Source organism: Catharus ustulatus, chromosome 11 (assembly GCF_009819885.2).
Source record: "Catharus ustulatus isolate bCatUst1 chromosome 11, bCatUst1.pri.v2, whole genome shotgun sequence".
Classification (NCBI taxonomy): Eukaryota; Metazoa; Chordata; class Aves; order Passeriformes; family Turdidae; genus Catharus; species Catharus ustulatus.
This window is the reverse complement of record NC_046231.1, coordinates 3,265,373-3,289,674: the sequence shown is the minus strand read 5'-3', so window position 1 is coordinate 3,289,674 and position 24,302 is coordinate 3,265,373. Positions and strand designations below refer to the sequence as shown.

The window sequence follows — 24,302 nt, the reverse complement described above, 5'->3', positions numbered from 1 at the left end:
CTTACTTCAGCGTTTCTGAAAGTTATAAACCCACAGATAAATTCATCACCAAAATTGTAACAATATATCCTAACGCATGGAGCATACAAGCATTTAAGATTAAAAAGCTATATTTTTAGACAAAAAATAGATTATATAACCATGTACAGCTTCCTTACATAGCCAAAGAATTTAACAAGCATCTGTTTTCCAGCTCAAATGTGTGTGAAATATTAGGTGGATTTTTTCCAGGGTACATGCTGAAAACATTAAGAACGCAAGATTTGACTGTTAGAGATTTAAGTGGTTTTTTTCCAAAGTACAAAGACATAACCAAGTTAAAAGGTTACCTTTAATCACCAGGAAGGTTTTAGACCTAAGCACTAGTCATAAGCCATAGCACTCTACACAGCATCTACTCAAAGTAGGAGTAATTAAGCAAAATTTAGGAATTAGTACATTAATTAATGTACTGTAACAGAACTTAAAATACAAAACACTTCACATGTAGACTAACGACATCTGCGAGTTAAAAAAGCCTAAACCCTGAAACAATAAAGGCCACACAAAATCCTCACTTAAACAAGAGCAGGTCTAAATAAAACCTGTTTTTTATGCTGGATGAACTGGCTCCTTAGGGCTCCAAAATAACCCCAGTGTCCTGCAAATACCTCACGAGGACAGGAAAAACTCTCCCAATGCAAGGGAACACACTCCCCTTTACCACCATGGCAAGCACCTTCCAAAAGAGAAGAAATACAAGGAGCTGTTTTTAAGAAAATAAATTTCCCCTCAATTATGAATGAGTGACGCTTGCTTTCAGTTTCCCTACAAATTTATCAAGGACTGATGGCCTCATTCAGTGAGATGTGTTCTGGACAATTACATGCCCCTAGTTCTGTGCAATTAATTCCCCTTGCTAGATCAGAGTGAGAGCAGGGAATCTGAGTTCTTTACCCTGAGTTCTTTTAGAGAGGGAAGGCAGCCTTAGGATTTGCAAGAATCTTCTTGTGAATATAAATGAAATAACTGTGTGACTACAGAAGTTCAGATGTAGAAAAATAATCCACTACAGAAATAACCAACTGAAGTTTTTTGAAATATCATGGTCTAGATATCAAAGAGAGTCCAGAAACAAAGGCAAACAAGAAACACTGCACAGTAGGAAAAATGGACACAACACTGCCCAGAGGAGAGATTTCTCTCAAGTAAGATTTTTCACAGTAGAAATCAATCCATCAATAAGGCTGATTGAGAACCACAATGTCACTCTCATCCTGGGACAGAATTTCAGTGTCTCAACCTCAAGCTATTCCTAGCTATGAGAGAAACAGATGGTCTCTTTAAAGCTAAATATTTTTGTCAATCTTCTGAAAACATCGGGCCCTTTAAACAGATTAGACATTTGAAATGCCTACAAAGATAATTTCAGTACATTAACTTGCACAGAGGATGCTGCTGGAAATAATGTTTTCTCCAAGATGTTCTGCCCAACTCTTCCACAAAGGAACAGGTCATCTCTTCTCACCAGCACCAGGTCCCTCACAAACCAACAGGAGCTTTTCAGAGAGCAGCATGAGGAGCCCTTACCTTCTCAGCACAGTTTAATCTTACACTGGTTCATGTGAGGTGTGAGCACAGCAGGTGACAAGAACAGGCACCTTCTCATGTGAGGGAAAGTCAAGTGCTCTGTTCCCAAAGTCAGGAAAGGAAAGGGAGCTGCCAACTCGATGTAACCAAGTAAAGCCAGCCTTGAGATCATTCAGGAGAAGCACTTCCACCCAAAAAAGAGAACTGCTGCAGCAGGTACATCTGCACAGCTGAGTACAATATCCTGATCATTCATGTTCAGGACAATAAGCCAATGATGGGAACTAATGAGGAAACTAGTGGGGAAAACAGAGCTCAACCAGTAGCAGGAGACTAGAAGAGAACTTGTCTAATTTAGTCTATCAAAATCAAGAAGTTAATGAAGGATGTATGACTGTGGTCTCTACGTGTTTCACGAGAGGAATTCTCTATTTTAATTAGAAGTTAATGCTGACACAAGGGAAAAAAGAAAGAGTAAAAAAAGCTTGTTATCTTTGGAAAGTCCTGGAAGGCACAGAATGTTCTAGAAGACTGAAAGATGGAAGGGTACAGCCCATTACAGACTAGTTTACCAGTTTTTCCAGAAATTGCAGTTATATTTTAGGTGCTTAGAACAGCCTACCAGCACAACAACCAACAGGGTCTGTCCTGACAAGTTCTGCCAAGCTACTCATATTTCTATGAAAGGACAACAGGTCCTGTGGAGAAGGGAGAAGTGGTTGATATCACATCTCACATCACCTTCACAGAAATCAACTTTAAAAAAAAAAAGCCTTATATTTCAGAGAAATAAATGGATTTTAATTAATAAAATTACCCATTAGCTATCCATAGCACTGGTCAGTACTTTTATTCAGCAATCTACCCTGTCCAGATGTTGAAGAGAGCAGATATGAAGGTACAGTAATTTCACGAATACAAGCCGCACCAATTTGACTAAGATTTTGCTCCTAAACCGGAAATGCGTCTAATAATCAGGAGCGGCTAATACAACCTCAGAAGTGCCTGCCAGAGTGCTGAGCCGAGCAGCTGCAAAGTCGGCATTTTGCGATTGTTACAAATCGCTACTTTGTTGCACCGCGGGTGGAGCCTGGCTCCGTGTAGGCAGAACGGGGGGCGGGGAGAGAGGCGGGAGAGCTCTCTTTCCTCCTCTGCCACAGCCCAGGGGAGAGACGGGGGGGGGGGCCCGGCGCCGCCATTGCTGCAGCTCGGGGAGGAGAGGGGGGACCCGGGCCGGCCCTACCGCGGCCAGGGGAGGGGGGGGGGGACCCGGGCCGCCCCTACCGCGGCCCGGGGAGGAGAGGGGGGACCCGGGCCGGCCCTACCGCGGCCCGGGGAGGAGAGGGGGGACCCGGGCCGCCCCTACCGCGGCCCGGGGAGGAGAGGGGGGACCCGGGCCGGCCCTACCGCGGCCGGGGGAGGGGGGGGGGGGGACCCGGGCCGCCCCTACCGCGGCCCGGGGAGGAGAGGGGGGACCCGGGCCGGCCCTACCGCGGCCCGGGGAGGAGAGGGGGGACCCGGGCCGCCCCTACCGCAGCCCGGGGAGGGGGGGGGGAAAGCCGGCGCCGCCATTGCTGCGGCCCGGGGAGGGGGGGGGAAGCCGGCGCCGCCATTGCTGCGGCCCAGGGAGGGGGGGGGAAGCGCGCGCCGCCATTGCTGTGGCCCGGGGAGCCGACGGGAGCCCCGCGCAGCCATTGCCGCGGCTCGGGGAGCCGACGGGGTGCTTTGTCCCCGCCCGCCGCCGCCGCGGCAGGAGCGGGGAAACTCCGTCCCTGCCCACCGCCGGCGCCACGGGCGCGGGAAAGCTCCGTCCCCGCCCGCCGCCGCTGCCGTAGGAGCAGGGGAAGCTCCGTCCCTGCCTGCCACCGCAGGGCAGCGCCGACCCGGGGTGACCGAGCCCAGTGGCAGCGGCGGCCGGCCCCGAACTGCAGCACCGTGCTGGACCACCTAGCCCCGTCAGCGGCCCCTAGCGGGCCGAGCCTGCACAGCCTTAGCTCAGCCAGTAAACCCCGCCCTCCCACGGTTCTGTTAATAATTGCACGCGGGTCCTCGCTGCGAACGACAGAGCGGCTTATATTCGTGTGCGGCTTATCTATGGACAAAAACCAAAATATTTGCCAACACCCAGAGATGCGGCTTATAATCAGTGCGGCTTGTATTCGTGAATTTACTGTAAGTGTGCCTGAAGAGACAACAAAGGATTTGGAAAGACAGGATTGGTGGGAAAAAGTTATTTACATGAATTACCAAAGCAATGCCTGATGACAAAATGGAAGACAATGATTAAGCAAACACACAAGCTTTTGAGACACTGAGGGAATTTGAGACAGACTAGAAACTCTGCTACCAGGAGGCAGAAAATGTATTAAACTGGCTGAATTGTTATAGAAAATCCTGCTCAGTGTCACACAGATGAAAACAACCCCATGTACCCCTGAGAGATGTGAAGAGAACACACGTGTAGCACAGATCAGCTCACCCCTTCTCAGGGCAGGCAGAGCCTTGTCTGCCACCCCCAGCTGTGTGTGAGCACAAAGCAAACAGGGTGAGCAGAGTGCTAGGGGTACAGAACTGTCACAGCCAAACAACACAGCCTACACTCAGATCTGTTCTTACACAGGTCACAGGCAAAGGGGAACAGCTTTCAAACCCCAGCACTGCTGCAAACACAAAGGGGCTATACTGAGCTCCACTGCCTCTCAAACAAGACCAAGAGTACTGGGATTCAGAACAATGGCAAGGGAACAAAGTAACTGAGAAATTAGGCACAGGTATAGACTTCCTGGAGAGGTGACATAACAGCTTTTATTTCTGGATTTGTCTGCTTTTTAATCACTAGCCAGGTACTCCTTAACTGACTTGGCTTCAAATAAAAAGCATGAAATAACACCTAAAACACCTAAAAGTATTTCTAGTTCTATTTCTATTACAAGTTACTTTGGTGAGTAAAACATAAGGCTGCATATGATGAAGCAAGGGACACCTTTCAGTGTTTAACTGAACAAGGCATTCTGGATTATGAAAGAACTAATTCAGTGTTTTTACAACATGGAAACAATATTATTATGGAAATAATTTATAATGCAAATCCCTTTTGTTGTTATCTTTATAATAAATAAATTTAATAAAGAAAAATTTACAGAATTCATCATTCACACCTGACTTGTTGTAAGTCCAATCCTAGGCATTTTTGGGCTTTCAGAACATGAAATGTCATATATAAACCTTCCCAGTTAAAAAGAAACTAAAAAACCATCAGTGTGGCTGGCAGTAGATACTTCTAATTTCCAGTTCAGAATGTCTGGGCTTACCTTCCCCTCTCAGCATGAGAAACTGTGGGTTTGGCATCACCATTAATGCCCACAAGATTGCACAAGCTTGGGATCAGAGGCAGTGTATCTAGCAATAATTTAGTAGTGAAAGAATTCTGGAAGGAAAGCTCCCAAACATTCAGTGTGATGGGAATGTCAGCACTGAACAGAAACAGTCAAAGAATCAAAGCAGTAAATTCCATCTGTCAGGTGGACAGTGCATTCTGCACCATCAAGGTCTGGGTAGGTACCAACTACTGACAAGTTTCTTTCATTTTCACTGACCTGCTGCATTATTTATCAGCAAGGAACTCCCACAGTGCAGTCACAGCACACTCACAGAAGGCACCCATTTGTCAGTACTATCAGCTGTGCTGGATCACAATAAAATACTAAATAATTAATGAGGGAACAACTCCTAGCTATCACAAGAAGTAATTCATTTCAGCTTGAACTCTGGAGAGATTTCAGTAGTTTCACTGCTAACTCCAGTCCAAACCCAAAAAACTCCATCTCTTTTGCAACAGTGAAGCATCAAGAAAAGAAGGGAAGGAATTCTGAAGGTGAAAAAGAAATCAGTGTTTTCAGCATAGGATCAAGACCCAAATGGCACTGAAATCCCAGCAGTGCAACTTCACTCGAAGAATGAAGTTATATCAGGCTTAACAGAAGTTAAGTGGAGTTGTGAAGTTGCAGTAGTTTAGTTCTTTTAAAGACACTTTGGTAGTGTCATCTGTCAAGGTCTGTCACTTTCCTGAGCAGTGTTAAGAGACACATCTACAGACCAAGGAGCCAAATAAACTATTAAAAACAAGCTGCAATAGCAAATCCAATACCTGATTTCTTGGCTGTATTTTGCACTCCTCCAGCACCAGGACTTCCAGGAGAGCCAGTCTTTTTGCTCAAGAGACTGTTAAAGAAACTAGCCAAGACACCTTCACTTGCAGCATTATCTAAAGAAAAAACAAATACAGATCACACAGAACACATAGAGCTGGTAAATTATAACTTATTTTCACATACATACAAATCTCTTGCTAATCAAGGAAATAAACCTCAGCTCTGAGAAAGTTTGTCCTTATTCAGTTGGAATATCCCAGTCCTTTGCCTGCTTGGCCTAGGCAGAGATGGCTGAATGCACATTCCTGCTTTTCTGGAATGATGGGGGGCATAATGAAATTTTAATCTAAATATTTGTATGTTTTAAAGTTTTAAATAAATGTAAAAGCCAAGAGCAAGATTATTAAGTACAGACATGAAATTCAAGGACTGATAAGCCCATTAACAACCTGCACAGATGTTCTAGTGCAGCCTTTCAGGCCACACTGCTCTTAACAAATCAAAACTTGGGAATTCAGCAATGAGGCAGCATCCAGAAGGGCATTTTACCCCCTGGAAGTGAGGCATGGCTCTACAGTGCACAACAAAAAACAACACTGGCCCTGCAGACCTTCTTAATGCCCAGAGGGGAAAGAAAGTCCTCAATACCATGGAGCTGCATCTCAGGAAAGATCTCATTTCCAAGTGACTTCATCTGCTACAGCAAATGACATTCCAGAGAGGATTTAGTGGAACAGGGTTCACTGTGGATTCCGTAAGTGATAGGAAGTATAAAACTATTTGCAGTTTAGAGCAGTCTCCACTCTAATAATCCAACTGATGCACAATAAATGTACTGAGGCAATTTAAGGAAACCAGGATGCATTTGACCTCTGTCTGACTGCTTGGCAGTAACAGAACTCTACTCCAAGTCATATAAATAATAGAAAAGATAAAAATCAATCCAAAGTTGTCGTAAATGCATTTCTGTTATTAAACTAACTATACCATTAGTAACTAAATCCCTAAATATTTCTACAGAAGAGGATTCTCTTTAACAGAAATGACACATGATAGAAAAGTAAAATACTCATTCATACTTTTAATATTTGGATCTGGTTTCTTAACTGATGTGATTGGTGAGGCACTGGGTACATTGGCGGGACCAGCTCTGCCTTGAGTTCTTGGGGATCCTGCAGGGCCTCTTGCAGGAGATTCCTTAAAAAGTCCAAATCACACAAATCAGAGAAGAATTTCAAAGGATTCGTTACATAATGCAAGTTTAACACCATGTAATTTTTCAGCCTTTCTATTGGCACTGTAGAGATGCACACTGGAGAAAGAAAACAAACAAGCACCCAAATCATCAGTTATTTTGGGGATGTGCCTCTACTACAGGAAAGGCTGAACCACCTCAGGAAATTTTTAGTTCAGTAATCCAATGTTTCCACAGTGAATTTTTAAACAACATTTTAAAATATTGCCCTATTATTTATTTTCTTTCCACAGTTTGGGGAGATTATGTAGGTTACATTTAAATATAAAAAATGCACCTCTGCAGATTAGAATCATTCCCTTTTCCCTTAAAGGAAACAGAACACCTCCTACTCTTTTCCTTGGATCTACTTACTGATGCTCTTGTAGGCGTTGCTGGCTGTTTGGCAAGGAATGACTGCAAAAAAACCGTATTAAGCAAATTAAATATATTTCAAAGAATACAGAGGAATAAAATACAGTGAAGCTGAGTAACCATAAATTTATTTGATCTTCTTCCTGATATTCATAAGATTCCTATTTCCATATGTTGGGGGTTGGGGGCTTTTGCTCCCTTAAATTATTTTTTTTCTCTTCTTTGGAGAATTCTTCCCATTATCACGCTAAGGAAGTCAGTTGGGCAGCTCTCTCAGCTTTTGATTGCTCAAGACAAAGGGATGGGTGGGGGCTGTCTCCCTCCTTCAGTCACTGGCAGGGTTTGGGGGTCAGGGTGGCTGGTCACTTCTCCCTTCCTTGGGACACTCGCCGATCCGAAGGCAGAGCAGAGAGGTTTCTCTGCGGTTGGATCTGCCCTGCACCCTGCCCTGCTGCAGCCTCCTGCTCTGAGAGCAGCGCTGAGCACCGGGACCCAAACGGTGAGTGGGGAGTTCTCCCTTCACCCTTCTCCAGCTGGGACAGCCCTGCCACTGCCACCTCCCTGCTCCTGCTGCTGCTGCGAGGGGCCTGCCCTGGTCCCACCGGGACCATGTGGAGGAGAAGAGTGTCTGTGACTGGAAAAGGGACTGGAACTGAGTTATTTGTTCTGTTTTCTGCTGATTTTCACAGCTGATGTTGTTCTTGTTTGTCTTGTAGATATATCAGTAAAGAACTGTTATTCCTAAACCCATATCTTTGCCTGAGAGCCCCTTAATTTACAAATTATAGTAAACTGGAGGGAGGGGATTTTCACTCTCCATTTCAGGAGGAGCTCTTGCCTTTTTCTTGGCACTACCTGTCCTCCAAACCAGGACACCATACTTCCCCACTCTGCCTCTAGAGGACTGACTGCAAGGAGCAAATAAGCTCTGGGCCTTTGTCTCACACAGCCAGTCCAGAACTCAAAGCCAGAACCAGAGACAGCCCAGTCTGTAACCTCCAGGACATTTATAATCACCTGGATAGGGAAGTATTGTTATATTTTTAAACTATAGAGTAATAAAGAAAATAACAAGTTACAACATAGCCAAATTTGACACATTAAAGTCTTTCAAGCCTTTGGCTGTAAGGAACTGTAATGTAAATTCTTTCTGTTCTCAGCACATATTCCCTTCAACTTGCAAGATAAGTGATCATATTTCCTACTTGCATTTGTTAGAAAAAAGTCTTACTTCACAATTACATCTGAATTTTCAAAGTTGAGAAACAGTGAGCTGGTGATTTAAATGAGGAATGAAAAACTAAAGGCAATAACAAGGGAGAAATTAAAGTGAAATCTTACATAGTAGGGACTTACTTTCATTCTTTCATTCTTACCTGCTGCTTCATAAGAAATACTTGCTCATCTTCTGCTGCCAGCTCTTTGTCATGGACTAACTATGGAACAAAACATTTTCTTGTTATAAGTAAAAACTGAAATTATCATAACTGGTTTTTATGCTTTGGTGATCAAAAGGGAAGAGAGAGGCAAATAGGCAAATCTTTAAGACTAACTATTGTTCATTTTTTAAAAAAACTGTTCTTTCATATTTAAAATAATAACATTAAAGAAGTTGCCATTAAAAAATACTGTAAATTGAAAAATATTGGAGCATCCAGAGATGCCAGCCTGGGAGCACTGTCCTATAGAGATGAGCACTTGGTAAGTAGCCACATTCCTCTTTTTAACTTTGGATATTGATCTCATCAGCATCTCTTCAAAGACCTGAGATGACCTTGCTTTGCCTTCACATGGCAACCTCAAAGCCATGAGAGTACAAGTGGAAATGTCCTACAAGAGAATTCTCCATTTTCTGGGTGTGTTTCTGTTCCACACACGCAAAAACAGTAAATGTAAAACAGCTGCTCCTGGATTGCCTTTCATTCAATAAGGTGAATGGTTTCTGGGTTTGCTTGCAGTATTTTAAATAACTAATAAAAAAACCCCTTGATGTTTCACATATTTAGATTAAAAAAAAAAAAAAAAGTTAAATTTATTTTTGGAGTTCTTCAATGTTAATAGTTCTTAGCAGCCATTCAAGCAAACTTTACTTATTTGTTGGGGTACAGAAAGAATCCCTTTTTACCTTTCTTACAGGAGGTTTTACAATGAAGTCCTCATATGCATCTTCTGGTTTTACTGTTGTAAAGTTTTCATGTAAAATGGCAATTTTCTTCTCATTGTCCCAACCAGCAGGTCTGTAAAAAAAAAAAAAGCTTTGCCTTTTCTGCAACTTCTACAGAGACCATTTATTAACTGCTCTCTACTTAAATAAGGCAATTTTCTTACAGATCATCCCTATTTCTCAGCTAAATTCCAAGAATACAAAAACTGGAATGGTATAGTCTGAGTCAAGTAATATGCACTTAAGATGGTGTTTAAATTTGGGATTTCACAAGACTTGCATAGTAAGCTTTTGAACAACCAACCATTCCATTTATTTTTATATCCATGTTACATGCAGTGCAGTGCTTAATAAAGCCCCCTCTGACACTGCTGCTTGTCCCAGTGACTCACATAAAAACTGCATCCTTCTCTACCACTAAGGCAGGCGTAGTAAACTGGAAACCGTAGGTTTTATGTACAATGTACTTATACAACAGGTCAAGGTTCTTCTCCTCCTTAACTGATGTATAAATCAAGGCAGCCCCATCTGGGTTTCTAATTAAGGAAAATTAGGTAAGATACAGGTTCTAAATTGTAATAAGAATTTCAAAACAAGAGTTAATAGATTTATAGCTGGTAGATGTAGCTTTGAGCAGTAGTTCAAGGCAAAACTAGAGACATTTGGTATCCAGGGCTGGAGGGGATATAACAGGGCAAGGATAATGGCACTTTCCTTTGACATACACAAAAGTTATCCATCCTCCCAGGCTTACATGGAAATTGTACCCTACTTCACTTGGAAAAAGTAAAAATCTTAATAGACAGATGAGATCTCAAGCTTATATAGAAACTGCAAGTTCTGAGGGGAAAACCAAGAAAGAACACTTCACAAAATGTAAGACCAATCCCTTTGTAAAGGAACAAAAGGTCCAAATCCCCTGCATAATTAAACAACTATAAAATATTTTACACATCTGTCAACATTTTTAAAAAAACAAATGGTACACATACCTACCTAAGGTTAGGTATGTGCAGCACATATCCTAACCAAGAACTAAATATCAAGCAATCTTGCAGAGCAATTTCTTAGATTAATGTTATGTGCAATTCAACATGAAAACAACTCTTCTTGGTTCCAGATTACAGGCAATCTCCTCAGCACAGCAAAGGATACACTGTAAGCAGAATCTGCGGATGTGTGACTGAATGAAGTCAAAGTGTTCTTCCCTGTAGTCGTGCTCCTTCTCCAAGACACTCACTGCATCACACTGGGAGAGGCAGGAAAACAACCCAGAAAAACCCAGCCAGTTAATCCCAGCACACCTTAAAACACCTTCCTTAATCTTACACACTCCCATCACATTTACTTTGAGCCTCTGGTTCTAAAATAGCATCAATAAATGAAATGTTCAAGTAATTAACATATAATTGATAAAGTTATTACTGTTTCATAAAAGTAAAAAATTATGTTGATGGCGGAAGCTCATTTGTGAAACAAATCCCTCCACTGTTAATCCAGAATTCATTTTGCATGTCTGTAGAAAGCATGCCTTTGACAGAGAAGTACTGAAACCCTTGCTAGCAGCAAAGAGAAGCAGACTCACTTTTGTGCACACCACGAGCACAGGAATGCCCAGGTTGTGAGTCAGCACGTTGTCTCCGAGGGGCAGGGAAACATGTTCATCCTCCTGGCCAGACGAGGGACCTCTCCTCTGAGGTGATCCTTGGTAGCCTTCTTCAGGTTCTACATACTCCTGAAACTCCTTTATAACTATTAAAAGAGAAAGATTCTCAGGTTACAACAAAGGAACTCGTTGTTTTTAAGCCATAATTAATCTACAACTAACTAGAAATCTCAAGGGCTTTATTTTCATGAGAACTGAATGCAAGTTAAGCCTTGTTGCCCTTTCCAACAGCACAACACTCCTCCATCAAAACTTACAGGAAGCTAAATCAAGTGGGATCTGGAGCCATTATAAATAATCACAATTCTCTGTAAGAGCTACAGTATATACAAATGCATATTCCTGAATATTTCATTATAGGGTAGTTGAAAACAGAAAACATAAATGTGGTTTAGCAACACAGCCTATACCTTGCAATTTGTACTTATTGTGGAAGAAAGCATGGTGAAAATGTAAATGTACACAGAAAACACCAACCTCAAACAGCCCCTTTTTCTTACAAACAATTACTTTAATTCCCATTACTCTACATTTCTGTTGCAGGCATCCAGTGCTAGAAATATAAAAACTACCTGCATAGACACAGACTCAAGGGCATCTGCAGGCTACCTGAAGAGACTTGGTTGTATTCTGGAAAACTACAGTGGGATCCAGAGGAAACTTGATGGTTTTTATGTTTTCAGTATTTTATGGCAACACTGAGTGCTGAATCCTGAATGCTAATAGTAATAAGGCCATTTAGGAAATGCACTGTGAGCCCACACAAGCTTTACCAAATCTGGGCTGCTATCTATGCTTTAATGTCTTTTATTCAAGACCAAAGCCACAGACCAGCTACGTCTGTGTCCTGGCTGTGGCTGCTCCAGGCACACACTGCCTCGAGGCCCAGGGCTCTCCTCCTCCTCACTCAGCCATGAGGAACTCTCATGGAAAGAGCCAAGCAAACTCCATGATCTTCTCCCACAAAGGTTCCTTTATTTTAGAAGCAGTGGGAGCAGAATGACTGTAGGGACAGTGAGGACAACTCAGAAAGCCACCAGTCCCCAGCCCAGACACACAGAAAGGCTGTTCAGATCACCCTCCATGTGCCAGGGAAGGAACTGCAAGTGGCAAAACCTCAGGGAACTTTCTTATACAAACCTTGCAAAAAGAAGTCATGGTACCTTTTCAAAACAGGAACCATTCCTGCAATGGTATGGGTGCTTGCAAGGAAGAACAGATCAGAAAACTCTTCTGTTTAAAGCTGCACAATCTACAATGTTTAGCTGAAATATAGAACTGTGTGTTTCATGTAGAAGAGGGCACCATTCCTGAGAAAAGCCTAAAAACTCCAAACCTAATATAGACCGTAAGACTTCCAATCACTGATTCAATATATGCCAGGGTGCAAGGAAATGCAAAAAAATGAAAATGAAATGCAGTTGCTTTTAACATGGGGAGACAGTGCCTTCTTGTGGAGAGGACACAGCAGTGTTCCAAAGGATTGTTTCTTAGTCAGCTTCAGCAAATCCAAACTCCATCACACATTCTGCACATTCCGCATCTTTATTATCTCACCAACAGCATTTAACTAGAAAAGGAATTTTTTGAAGTACCTCTTGACTTTATTAGCTTTTCCATTGCTATTTACTATTGAGGCCAAGTGTATTAGAGCAGTTTAAAGAACACCATCTGCATCTCCCACAATGGTTCAGATGAGCCTCTCTGACTTAATCACACAGAAAAGACTTGGACAATACAGTTCTCAATTTACCACAGCATTCTAATCAGACAGGATTCCTTTCCTGACTTTGTTCATACGAAAGCAAAACAATCTTTCCTTTACTGAGATACTTGGGAGCATAAACCCCTTCAAATTTGGGGAAAAAAGGTTTATTCTGAAAAGAGTAACACTCAACATGAGAAAACACAAGATGCTCTAAGAACTTTAGAAATGTAAATTAGAGCAGATGCAACATGGGAGTTTCAGAAGTCTGATGGCTTCATCCTCATGAATTTCTGCTGAATGGGAATGAAGGGCATAGTCTCAGAGAGCCACAACTCCCATCTCCCCCACTCTACAAGAGTCAGCAGGACCCAGCAGCAGCACCAAAGAGACACACCTCACACACACAGAGGGAGAAAAGCTGAGCTCTGTGTGGATTCCCAGAGATGCATCTGGGATTCCACCACTGACCCCTGCCAGACATGGAGCAATGGACACAACACCGGGGCCAAAGGGGTAGCTCTGAACAAACAACTACAGAGCTACAGAAGGTAGCAGCCAGAGGGAGAACCTCTGACCACAGAGACACCACCTTAACTCAGGAACAAGTGTGAGTGCCTGTCAGCAGCAGGCTCTAAACCACTGCTCCAGGCTTCCACTCAACTCCCATCCCTTCAGAATTGAGTCCTGATAAATCCAAGTGAATCTGCATCCCCAGTACTGTGAGATGCCCTGATGAACAAACTTCACTCTCACAAGGTAATAAAGCTGTTAGCTCACTGCAGGTAAAACATGTGACATGCAGCAATTTCATACTTTTTCTTACCTCCTATAGCTGTGTCTCTTTTGAGCTCCACTTTCAGGTTTTTAATGGATATAAAGTTGTGCACATAAAATCTTTCATTTTTCCTTTTTTTCTAGTAAGCTGTGAATATTATCTCCCCCACACAGTTCTAATTGAGGAAACATTTTCTATATGGTATGAAAAACAACTCTTTTCTTTATTCAGAGGTAGTGAAAATTACTTTGGTTTAAGGTTTTTCAATGGGAAATACCCCTAAGAGGATGCACATAAAATAGGAAGCCAGGAAAACAACAGTTCCTCTGGAAATCTATAAAATTCTGCCACCCATCACTAAGGTTGAGTATTCAGAATGGCCTATTATGTTAAAAAAATTCTCACCATGTGATGATGTGGCATTAAAATCACACCTTCACTACAGTGTGCTGATTGATCTACCAAACTTGAGGCTCTTTAGAGTTTTGCACTGAACACAGCAAATGAAAGTGAGGTTCCAGCAAACGGTTTTGTTCCTGTTGCTGCTGCTCACATGAGGCACTGCAAGGTAACTCCACCAAAAACTACTGCATCACTCAGGACATGCATTGACTGGAAGCACTACTGAGACAGCAATCCACAATTATAAGATTTGGTTGTTCCAGCAACAGTAATATGCTCAGGCTTGGAGTGCTCTTGAACTTCAATGTGGAAATGTAGGCAAACGCCACAATTTAAGGGATAAATCCCAAAGGCCCTGAACAGCAGAATGAGAAAAATGAAGAATATATTCTGAGACAATCATTCCACATTTACAGTCTTTAAAGCTTCACAATCACTTCTGTTTTCTATCTTTATTGATCATTAAAAATGTTAGTCTTGTGAAAAGAAATACTAGTAGAAACCTGGATAAACGAATATTTTTTCATCTTTTAGCTTAAGAAATCTGTGTCAGACCAAAAAAGCAAAAAGGTAGACAATCTGAAATTAATTCAGCTTGAATGGGACAGTAGACAACTTGCAAAATCATGTTATCGTGTTTCAATTCTTTATCTTCAAACACCCCAGAGGTCATTGGTGTAATTGCCATTTTACCAGTACACCTCTTTTCTGCAGTTCTTGATTACTGACAGCCACCTTATCTGCTCTGCTGTTTTAAATAGGGAGGCAACATTCACATCTTCCCTGAAATAATTATTCTAATATGTGTTATTTAAAAAATGCTTTATCCCCACAGAGCCTGCATTAAATGGACGCAGTTCACATTATATACCTGACTTCACATGAGCCAAGCTCTTAGCAAAGAGCCCCCAGAGCAGCTCAGTGATGGGAGTGAGTGGAGGCAGGCAATGCTCTGGGTACATTCCCAAGAAGGCAGTCTGTTGCTTCCATGTGTGTCCTGCTGCCCATTCCAAAAGCTCTTTAACTCCAAAGGGAAGTTTCTCACCCAGCCAGGCAAGCCAAGAGTCAGAATCTCAACCAGCAAACACAGGAGCAAGGGCTAGGTACAGAAAGGCCTCCCAAACCCTGCCAGCAGAAACAAGCAGTCTAAAGTCCTTCTGCACTGACAGGGGTGAGCCAACAAAGGTATCATCTTAGGACCTTAGCACTGGAGAAGGAACAACCTTGAAGCACTTCCAGTGGATGCCAGCAGGGCAGGACTGGGCAGTGTTTCCCCAGGGTTCCTGGTGCTGAGTGTGACAGCCAAGGAAAGTACTGTGGACATTCAGCTTGGCACGGAGGAGCAGGAGTGAGGAAATACTCTGCAGGTGAAGTCAGGAAACACATCCATCCACGTGGTCTTATGCTGCAGAGAGCTTAAATCAGCACATCCCACCACTCTGCACTCCATTTCTACATTTCAACTGCCCTCATGTGCACTTTATTACCCCGTTTTCACATATTTGGGCTGTGGCAACCCAGTGACTTCATTTTCTAAGTGGTAGCCTACCCCAGGAGGCACAGGCAGCAGGATTTCAGTAAGGAGAGCTTTGCTGTGTAGCTTTAGGATGCACAGCAGTCCCAAGGCAGTCACCAGGCACGTGCTCTACCCTGCCCAGTGCATTACCCTGACACAGCTGCAATGGGCCTTTCCTCAGCAGGGTGGCCAAAGTTCTGAGCACAGAGCTGGCCCTAGGGACAGTCTGCAAGAAGACAGAGATGTGTGCAGGTGACATGAGGGTCCTACACAGGGCCTGAGAATAGGAGATAAAAATTTGAAGACATCAGTGCCCTGTGTGCCACAGCTGAGCCAGGGGATGGCACCAGAGACAGGTATGGAGGAACTCAGCCCCTCTCCCCTTGACTCCAGGAGAGCTCAGAACAAACCAGGAGTTTCTATGATACTTTAATTTAGAATTCTCTAAGATACCACTATTGGAAAGCCTTCTAAGTTCCTCAGACAGGGCACTCAAGCTTTGCCATAGCTCCTTCACAGACTGCACTCTGAAGGGAAGGCTGAAAAGCTTCTCTTTTCAAAAGGAACATTTAAGTGCACAAACTCTCCCTTTATTTGGACTGCCATAACATTTGCTGTGTCTCAAACGTGCAAATTGGGATTTTTATACTAGAACTGCCTTTCCATTTCCCATTCCCAAAAAATCTCGGACAAACATAAACTCCCACCCCCAACTGTTTTCACCTAGAAACTCTTATATTTCCCTTTTTGTTTAAATGTAACCTGGTGATCAAACCTGGGTGGTTTCAATCATTAAGTTTAACCTCCAGCCAGTAGGCTGTAGGCACAAAGCTTCTAGGAACATAATATCTAACATTCAGAAAGGATTATCAGCAACACAAATGCACCTGAGTGCTCACAGGTCAAAGACATCACACTGTTCCCTAAAGGTAGTTCAGGAAACTATCAGACCACATCTGCAATCATTCCACACTCCAGCACAGAGAGCCATCAGCCTGGAGCAAAAGCTGCAACCACAAAGGATCAATCTGAATCTACTTCATCCGAAAAGACTGAAAGTTGCTAAGGTCTTTTTCACTGATGGAATTTATTTTGAAGTAATTCAATATGAAAACAGAAAAAAAAGAAATCTCAAGAAACATTCAACACTACTTTAGGAAAGGAGCTGCAGGATCCAATACTGCAACAATGACTGCCTGCCAGCATTAGATTCTTTCCTGCCCTGGATATGCCAGGAAAGATGGTTAATTTATACAACATTCCTAAAGTCACAGGGCAGGAACAGCTGTAGTGAGGCACAATTAGTTGCAACAGGTTCACAGCCTGAGCCACCAGAAAAACAAGGGCAGAGAGACCTTCTGTAAGACAAGCACAGTATGGAAATGGGACCTGGCTGAGATATCACAGCAAAGCAGACAGTTCACTTCACCACTGAATTTTGTCACTGTCTTTTTAAAAGTGAATCTGTCTGTAGTAATATTGGATAAGTCTGGGCCTTGGACATGTCTGAACAAGTCCAGGCCTCGGTTCAGGTTGTGTGCACCAGCCAAACTACACTTAGCTATTGTTGTTCATATTTTGCTGTTTAGATGCTTTTCACTGTACTTTCCCATGCTTGGCTGTTTTTATATATTTCTTAGTTTAGAACCATGTTTATAATGGGTGCAAAGGGGAAACAACTTTGGAGATTTTTCTGTAACTTGTTTTGAGACCCTTCAAGGTTACTGAAACATAAACTGTGCTAAATTGGGAGAGAAGAGAATGAAAAACAGGATGTTGAGATTAGAAGACCTGAGATAAAGGTGGGAGATGAAGACCTGGACCAGTGACCAATTGGCATACCTGGGGGGCCTCGAGCAAGACGTGTGGACAAGGGGATTTTCCAATGTGTGACCACGTGGGGAGTAGTTCTAGAGTGCATAATTAGGACTAAATGTCAACAATAAATCGGCTTCTGCACAATCATATTGATTTGTAGTTCAGAAGTCTGTTACTCTCTCCTGCATCTGTCATTTTATTGAGTTATATTTTTAAATTTCTTTTTTTAAAAATCAAATTATCAAAATAACACTATTGCCCAGGATCTAGACCAATAATTCACCTGATGTTTTGTCAGCACAGCAAAACTGGAAGATTTGCTTTAAAGCCTAACACAGTCCATTTGGATTACAGTTGCAATCACAACTTAAGAGTAATTCTTATCCAGCCCATTCTCAAAACACTGACCCAAAGAAATCCATCAAAAGCTGTGAGAGCTAATTAAAAAACCAACAGCAATGTATGGATGCACAAAGACTTACACTTCTGCTCCATGTGCCTCATCTCTTCTGGAGGAATTTTCATCTTATCAATGTGTTCTTGCAAGACACTGGCCCATTTCTGTAAAGACTCCATAACAGTCCAAGGTCTAGACATATCTGCAACAAAGACCACGATGGTGTCTTGCAGGGATTCAGCAGAAACTGCAAACTTCAGCAGCCCTTTGTGGTACAAGTCTCCATCCAGGATCCAGACGTTGCAGCGAGTGTGATCTGAAAGGAAAAGGCACAGTCAGAACCAAGTAGAACAAAGCAGGGTTTGCTTTGCCAGTCTGGGAATGACCAGGTGACAGCATCAGTGTTCAGTGGGAAGGACCAGGCCCAGCTACCAGCACATTTTGTCTGCTTGTTTGTAAGACAGGTGCCTGTGTAAATGCCTATATTATTCAGAAATGCTTTCACTTCTGGGTTCAGAATATTTTCCTTTAAAAAAAAAATTTCTGTTCTTGAGCTTTTACTCAGGACAGCTGTCAGGACAGTTTTTAATTGTTGCACAACAGTCCTGCATTAGAAAAATGCACAGTGAACCCAGAACACAGGGTTTATGTAAGTGCAGGCCCAAAGGGTGGCCCTGCCCCAGCCCAGCAGGGGATGAACACTGCCCTTGGTGTCTCCCAGACACTTAAACTGTTTTCACCCACTCAGGACACCTCCCAGCAGAAATAAGCTGCAAACAAGATACCAGCAATAAGCAGCTTAACTTTCTAGCACAGGAGTGGGAGGAGCAAATACAGGATGAACTTCCCACCTTCCCAACAAGGTTGTGCCACCTGCTCTTAACTCACACTGACAACACCGGCTCCTTCTGCAGGCTCCTGACAGAATGAGCACTGGAGAAATGACCTGGTTTTGCAGCACTTGTGCTTCTCTCACAAGTGTTTTTGATAGTGGCTGGATACTTTGATGGAATGCAAGGCAGACTAGAGGGGGATCAGCTGGGTCAGACAGCTGGCATTTTACCCCAAAACTGAACGCGTGGCAAGAGTGTAAGAATGGAAAAAGGAGTTTCCTCCAGAAATGATGTATCAGGTACCACTGAGAGAGAAAGACAGAAAGACATCATCCTCAAAACATCCTGCTGAAGAGGAATAACTCCATTGTTTCTATCTTCTAGAGTCTCCTAGTACCTCTCCTTAAGTATTCCCTATTTCACTACAGCTATCCAGAGAGAAGTGAGTGTCTTGCACTACATACACAATATGTGACTCCTGAAACATACAGATCTGCAAACCAGCCACAGCAGAACCCAGATTTTCAAAGCAGCTACTGAGCTTCATAATTACCCTGCCTCACTGTACTTCTGTGTCCTGAATCTTTCAGCTTTGCAAAATAAATCCAGTTACTATGGCTATCATAACTTTATTACAGGAAGGGATCCACCCCGCATGACTGCAGAAAAAGGCAAAGGCTTGGCTAAGAAATCTAGAAGAAGAAAAGATGAGAGATATACATCCTACCTGTTTAATCAGGCCTTGGACAAAATTACTGAGCAGCCCAGTTTCAGACATCTCATCAAGGTGCTGTATGTAGGCTGTATGTATGTAGTCTATGTTTAGCTTTTGTTACGAGTTCTCTCAGGCTGCCCTAAGACATTCCAACATCAGCCACCACACAAACAGGCCAACAGCCACACTGAGAGCTTACAGCTCCTCTCCCTGCCAGCTGCACCCCTCGATTCACTCACCAGTGGTCAGTGAGTATGGGGTAAGCCCTGTGGAGCTCAGAAATGCACCTGTGCACACCCAGCACTGCTCCCCTCCCTCACCGTGCTCCAGGACACCCATCACTGGCATCAAAGGGAATCCTACAGCACTGTAGGTCTGAATCTAAAGCTCTCAAAGACCTCTGAGGTCAGAGGGAAGGTCTAGGAAAAGTCTGGAAAAACAGAGAGCAAGGTAAGACACAGTGTGAAGGCATTTACATGTTTGCTATTACACAACAGTAAATGAAACATCTGTGCAGGACTCTGCATTCTAGAAACATCCTGTGTACATGCCCTAAAGCAGCAGCCTCCTGGTACATAAAAACCCCCGTGAGCTTTCCAAGAGTTAAAGGTTATTAATAGACAGAGACTGTGTGTATATACAACTGTCTCCTTGGAGCATGAATGAAGTTTTGAAAACCTAATGCAAATCTATCCATAGTTTGTGCGAGCTCTCAGTACTGATAGATTCAGCTGTGGGGAACACTCTGAAGAAAAGATTTTGACACCTTGGCAAGTAACAAAAATTAATAATATCCAAATTCACTGCTTCTAAGTCATTGTTGGGGGTTTGTTCCCCTACTTTTTTTTCTCGCTGTGGAATTTTCCCCATTATTATGCTAAGAAAGCTCAGCGGGCTGAGGGGCTGCACCCAGCTCGTGATCTCTAGGGACAAAGAGTTGGGCAGGGTGGGGCTCTCGCTGGTCGGTGGGGTTGGAGGGAGACGTCTGGGGAGCTGCTCACATCTCACATCCACCTCGCACCATCCCAACTCCAGGAGCCAGGTTCTCTGCTGTGAGACGCTGCCCTGCCGCCTTTCTGCTCAGCCTGTCACCTCTGGGCACCAGCTGAGTGCCACAACCCACCCGGTGAGCAGGGGGAGTCGTTCCCCCAACCTTCTCCCACCTGGGCCTCTGCTGTCCTCAGCCCAGCCCTCTTCTGCAGGGCCCTGCAGGACCTGCCCTGCCGCCTCCACCACCAGCACTGAGTGCAGGAAGGCAGCACCAGGACTGGAACTAAGTTACTGGTTCTGTTTTGTTGCTAATTTTCATAGCTGATGTTGGTTTTGTTTGTCTTGTAGATAGATTAGTAAAGACCTGTTACTCCTAAATCCATATTTTTGCCTGAGAACCCCTTAAGTTCCAAATTATAATAAACTGGAGGGAGGGAATCTGCACTCTCCATCTCAGGGAGGGATTCCTGCCCTTCTCAGCAAATACCTGTCTTTGAAACCAAGACAGTCATGTTTTAAAGCCAGTATCTAAGATTAAAACTGTTTTGTTTACTATGCACCTTTGCTCTCCTTAAAAATTTAATTTTTGCCTGATATGTGCAATGCAGACTGGAACTATAACACAGGAGGAACTAGAATGCAGCTGGAACTACCACTCAAAATCAACCTGCTAGGAAGCCAGGAAGCCTTGCATTCACATTAAAATGTACTCTAGCAAAAAAATGTAACATTGTATGAAAAGGAAAGGTTAGCTCCTTTCTAACAGGACAGAGGAATGTCTTGTGATTTACATTTGCTAAAACATAAAACACACTTAAGAATACAGCACTGGGTGCTCCCAGTTTGGCAAGGACTTGATGGTAAATTTAGCTTTGTCAGCACCACATCAAGCTCCTACTTAGCCATGAATGTTAACTGGGCCCTTCTTACTGGCCATGACACAACACACAAAACCAGAGCAAACAATTACCAGATCCTGTTGGAAAAGCTGGGGCTACTTATTACAGGCTATTACAAAAGCTGCTAAAATCACATCTCTAAATCCTGTCAATATGCCTTTATCCCTTTAGTCCTGAAAAAGATTTTCCAGCTTTGATGAATTTTATTGCACATGGTTGATTCCGTGAACTGCAGCTACATCTGCATCTATTCAAAAGATATCAGTGGCAATTAGACGTCCCTTGCTCAAGCTATGAAGAGAAGCAAGAAAGGAGAAAACTTTCAAGAGAACAACTTTAAAGATGCTGACCAAAATAAAAAAAATAAGACAATTTTCCCATTAGAAACCAGTGCAGCAGCAAGACTTGGCTCAATCTGGAACAACCAGTTCAGCTAAAATATGCATATGATATGGCTGAGGCCAGTCCAAACCTGAGGCAAAACCCAACACTGCTTGATTTTGTCACAAGAATGCAACTCCAGAATGGTTCTTCTTCTCTGCATGCTGGGCACAGCTGAGGTGCATCTGCAGCCTGGGCAGGTCAGAAATGTTTCTGTGGTGCTTGTGGCTCCAGCTGACACACAGCTCAGAGCAGGCCATGCAATGTGGCTCCCTGTTCTGCTCTACATCCCCGCTGTAACTCTGCTTCAGCCCTGCAAGGGCCTCTGAAAGCTACTCTGGAAACACAGATCCTTCAGGAAAATGATGCATGGCTTCTCTTCTACCTCCTACGAATTCAGATTCTTAGTCCTCAAAAGCAGACTAACCAGTAGAGACAAAAAGCATCTGTTCATCATGAAGACAGGCAAAAAATTGAAACTTGCCACACTCCCTGAGAAATTCCACTAATGGAGAACTCTGGGGTCTGAGCTCCGAGATCAGTTAATGTTCCAAGCTAAGTTTGCAGGCAGTGCTATAAATGCTCTCATCTAGAAGAACTATAGTGTCATGTATGCAGGAGCAGCCTTATGCTCTAAGGATAATGCAGCTGAGGCTTTAGGAGGATCCTCTCTCTCTCCCAAGATTGCTTCTCAGTCTCTTCAAATCTCTTCTTGAGCAAATGCCTTGGCCTAGGCAGCACTGGATAGTGATAAAACATATCCTTAAAATAAAAAGGTATTTTTTCCCTAGGAAACAGACTTTTCAGACAGATTCAGTAACAGACTTGGATTCTAAGTGACCCAGAGTCCCAGGGACCAAAGCCCACATGTCCCACTGAGCAGTGACACCTGGTACAGCTGGAGCAGCTGGATACAGCACAGTGCCCATCTGCATCCAGCTGCCAAGAAACCAGCAGGGCACAGGGAAAACCACACAGTCCATAGGCACCTCTGTTAGCCACAGGAGGTCTGCAAGGCAGAGATGCTTCCTAGGCATTTGTTAAACTTTCCTACAAACTGAAAAGGACAATTTAATTGCTGAGCTGATTTTTAGGAGGAAAGTAACTGTAAACTAAAATTGCATCCAGCAATCCAGAAAAATTCTACTTTAGATATAGGAGCAGCCAGGTTCAAACACCCCTTGAAGAGGAAGAGGGACAGGAGGCCACAGCATAGGAATCAACACAGATTTTCCTTAAGGTTTCCAAGGGGAAGTGGGAAGCAGATAATGAATGACTCAGCACTATGAGGAAAATACTTCTCCTGGACAGAGTAAACTTATCTGAAATGAAGAAGAACAAGACAAAGAGAGAAAATAAGTCTTCTATCACCTGGGAAAGAAGCTGAGATCATCTCACTCCACTGCAGAGTTTCAGTTACCAGTGTTGATCTGGCACCTCTGGAAATCCTTGTGATCTGGTCTTGGCTAGGTTGGAGTCTAATAAAAAGCAGAGACCCTCAGTACCACTCATCTGCTCCTGAGTGCCTACCCTGAGCTTCTTTAGGGCTTCCAGAATTGTGGGTCAATTATAAAAGCTTTGTTCCCAACCTGTATATGAGCATACAGTCATCTGAAGCATACAGAGTTTAAAAACCAAATCCAAACCTGTCCTAGAGAAGAAAGAGTGTTATCTCTGCCTGCTGGGAGGTCCTGACCCACTTTGCTATTTATTTTGCTTGTGGATGACACTAATGAGACAGAAAGGAAAAAGGCATGTATTATTAGCTCCTAACACACCCATTAGAGGATGCATGAAGACCTGAATTGGCCAGCTGAGCCTTGTAGTCAGTCAAAAAGATCTCTTTTTTCCTGCTAGGCTGCCTGAGTTCTTATGACAGGCCTCTCCTAATCACTTCAAATACTTATCACTTTCAGCCATTCAGAAACAGCCCTAAAATATTTCCAGTGTAGGGATATACTTGAGGTTTGATACATAACACCAGGAAAAACAGCCCAGCAAACATTTTCCTGCTTGTAATAGCATCTCCTTTGAAGCTGCAAGAGGGCTGATGACACAGGCTGTCTGAGCCCTCCTAAGCACAGGGGCTTTTCCCCCCTGAAGTGTTTAGTGCAGAACTAAAGCAGATTGTGCATGGTGGAAAAGCACTTACACCCAGAACCTGAAGAAGCTAAGAATGGCTCAGCACTTACAGCCCAAAGATTTTTAGGAACTGCAAGGAGGCCCCTGGAAGATATGGCAATGTACTCATCCTTTCATTGTGCCTAACTTAGTATCCAAAGGCAGCTTCTTGCCACGTGAGTGCAGGGCCAATCTCCATAACAACCAATCACATATGGCACTTAATCACTCCTGCAAGCCTTCAGTGCATCTCCAGTTTCAAAACACCATTACAGGATCTTCCTAGTCTGCTTGTTCCCTGGAACAGGGATGAACCACCAGCACTGTTTGCCTCTTCTGAGCTCTGAAGAAGTCATGAATAGGAAGACTTACATTCCCCATTTTTCAAGACAGACCAACCCAAGGAGGTTGTCCAAAATGAGATCAGCAGAGGCATATTTAGGAGCAACGATAACAAACTCAGTCCCCATCTCTTCCTGTCCCCAACCTTCCCAAAAATACAAGTAATCTGATCATGAGGCCTGCTTTTATATGGTCTCTTGGCATAATCTCCCTCCACACAGTAGAGACAAAAGATCAGCAGCAATA

At 43.3% G+C, this 24,302-nt stretch overlaps 1 protein-coding gene across 1 annotated transcript in view; it reads right to left on the bottom strand.

Annotated features, from left to right (window-relative positions):
- Positions 1-24,302, bottom strand: part of DYNC1LI2 (dynein cytoplasmic 1 light intermediate chain 2) — a 29,967-nt gene that overhangs the window by 3,629 nt on the left and 2,036 nt on the right. Inside the window, exons 4-12 of the mRNA XM_033069395.1 lie at positions 17,861-18,091; positions 11,079-11,245; positions 10,649-10,742; positions 9,886-10,021; positions 9,455-9,566; positions 8,706-8,765; positions 7,330-7,371; positions 6,800-6,917; positions 5,717-5,833 (exon numbers count right to left, since the gene is read on the bottom strand). Coding sequence (XP_032925286.1) covers positions 5,717-5,833; positions 6,800-6,917; positions 7,330-7,371; positions 8,706-8,765; positions 9,455-9,566; positions 9,886-10,021; positions 10,649-10,742; positions 11,079-11,245; positions 17,861-18,091 — 1,077 coding nt within the window. The remainder of the gene's footprint in view (positions 1-5,716; positions 5,834-6,799; positions 6,918-7,329; positions 7,372-8,705; positions 8,766-9,454; positions 9,567-9,885; positions 10,022-10,648; positions 10,743-11,078; positions 11,246-17,860; positions 18,092-24,302) is intronic.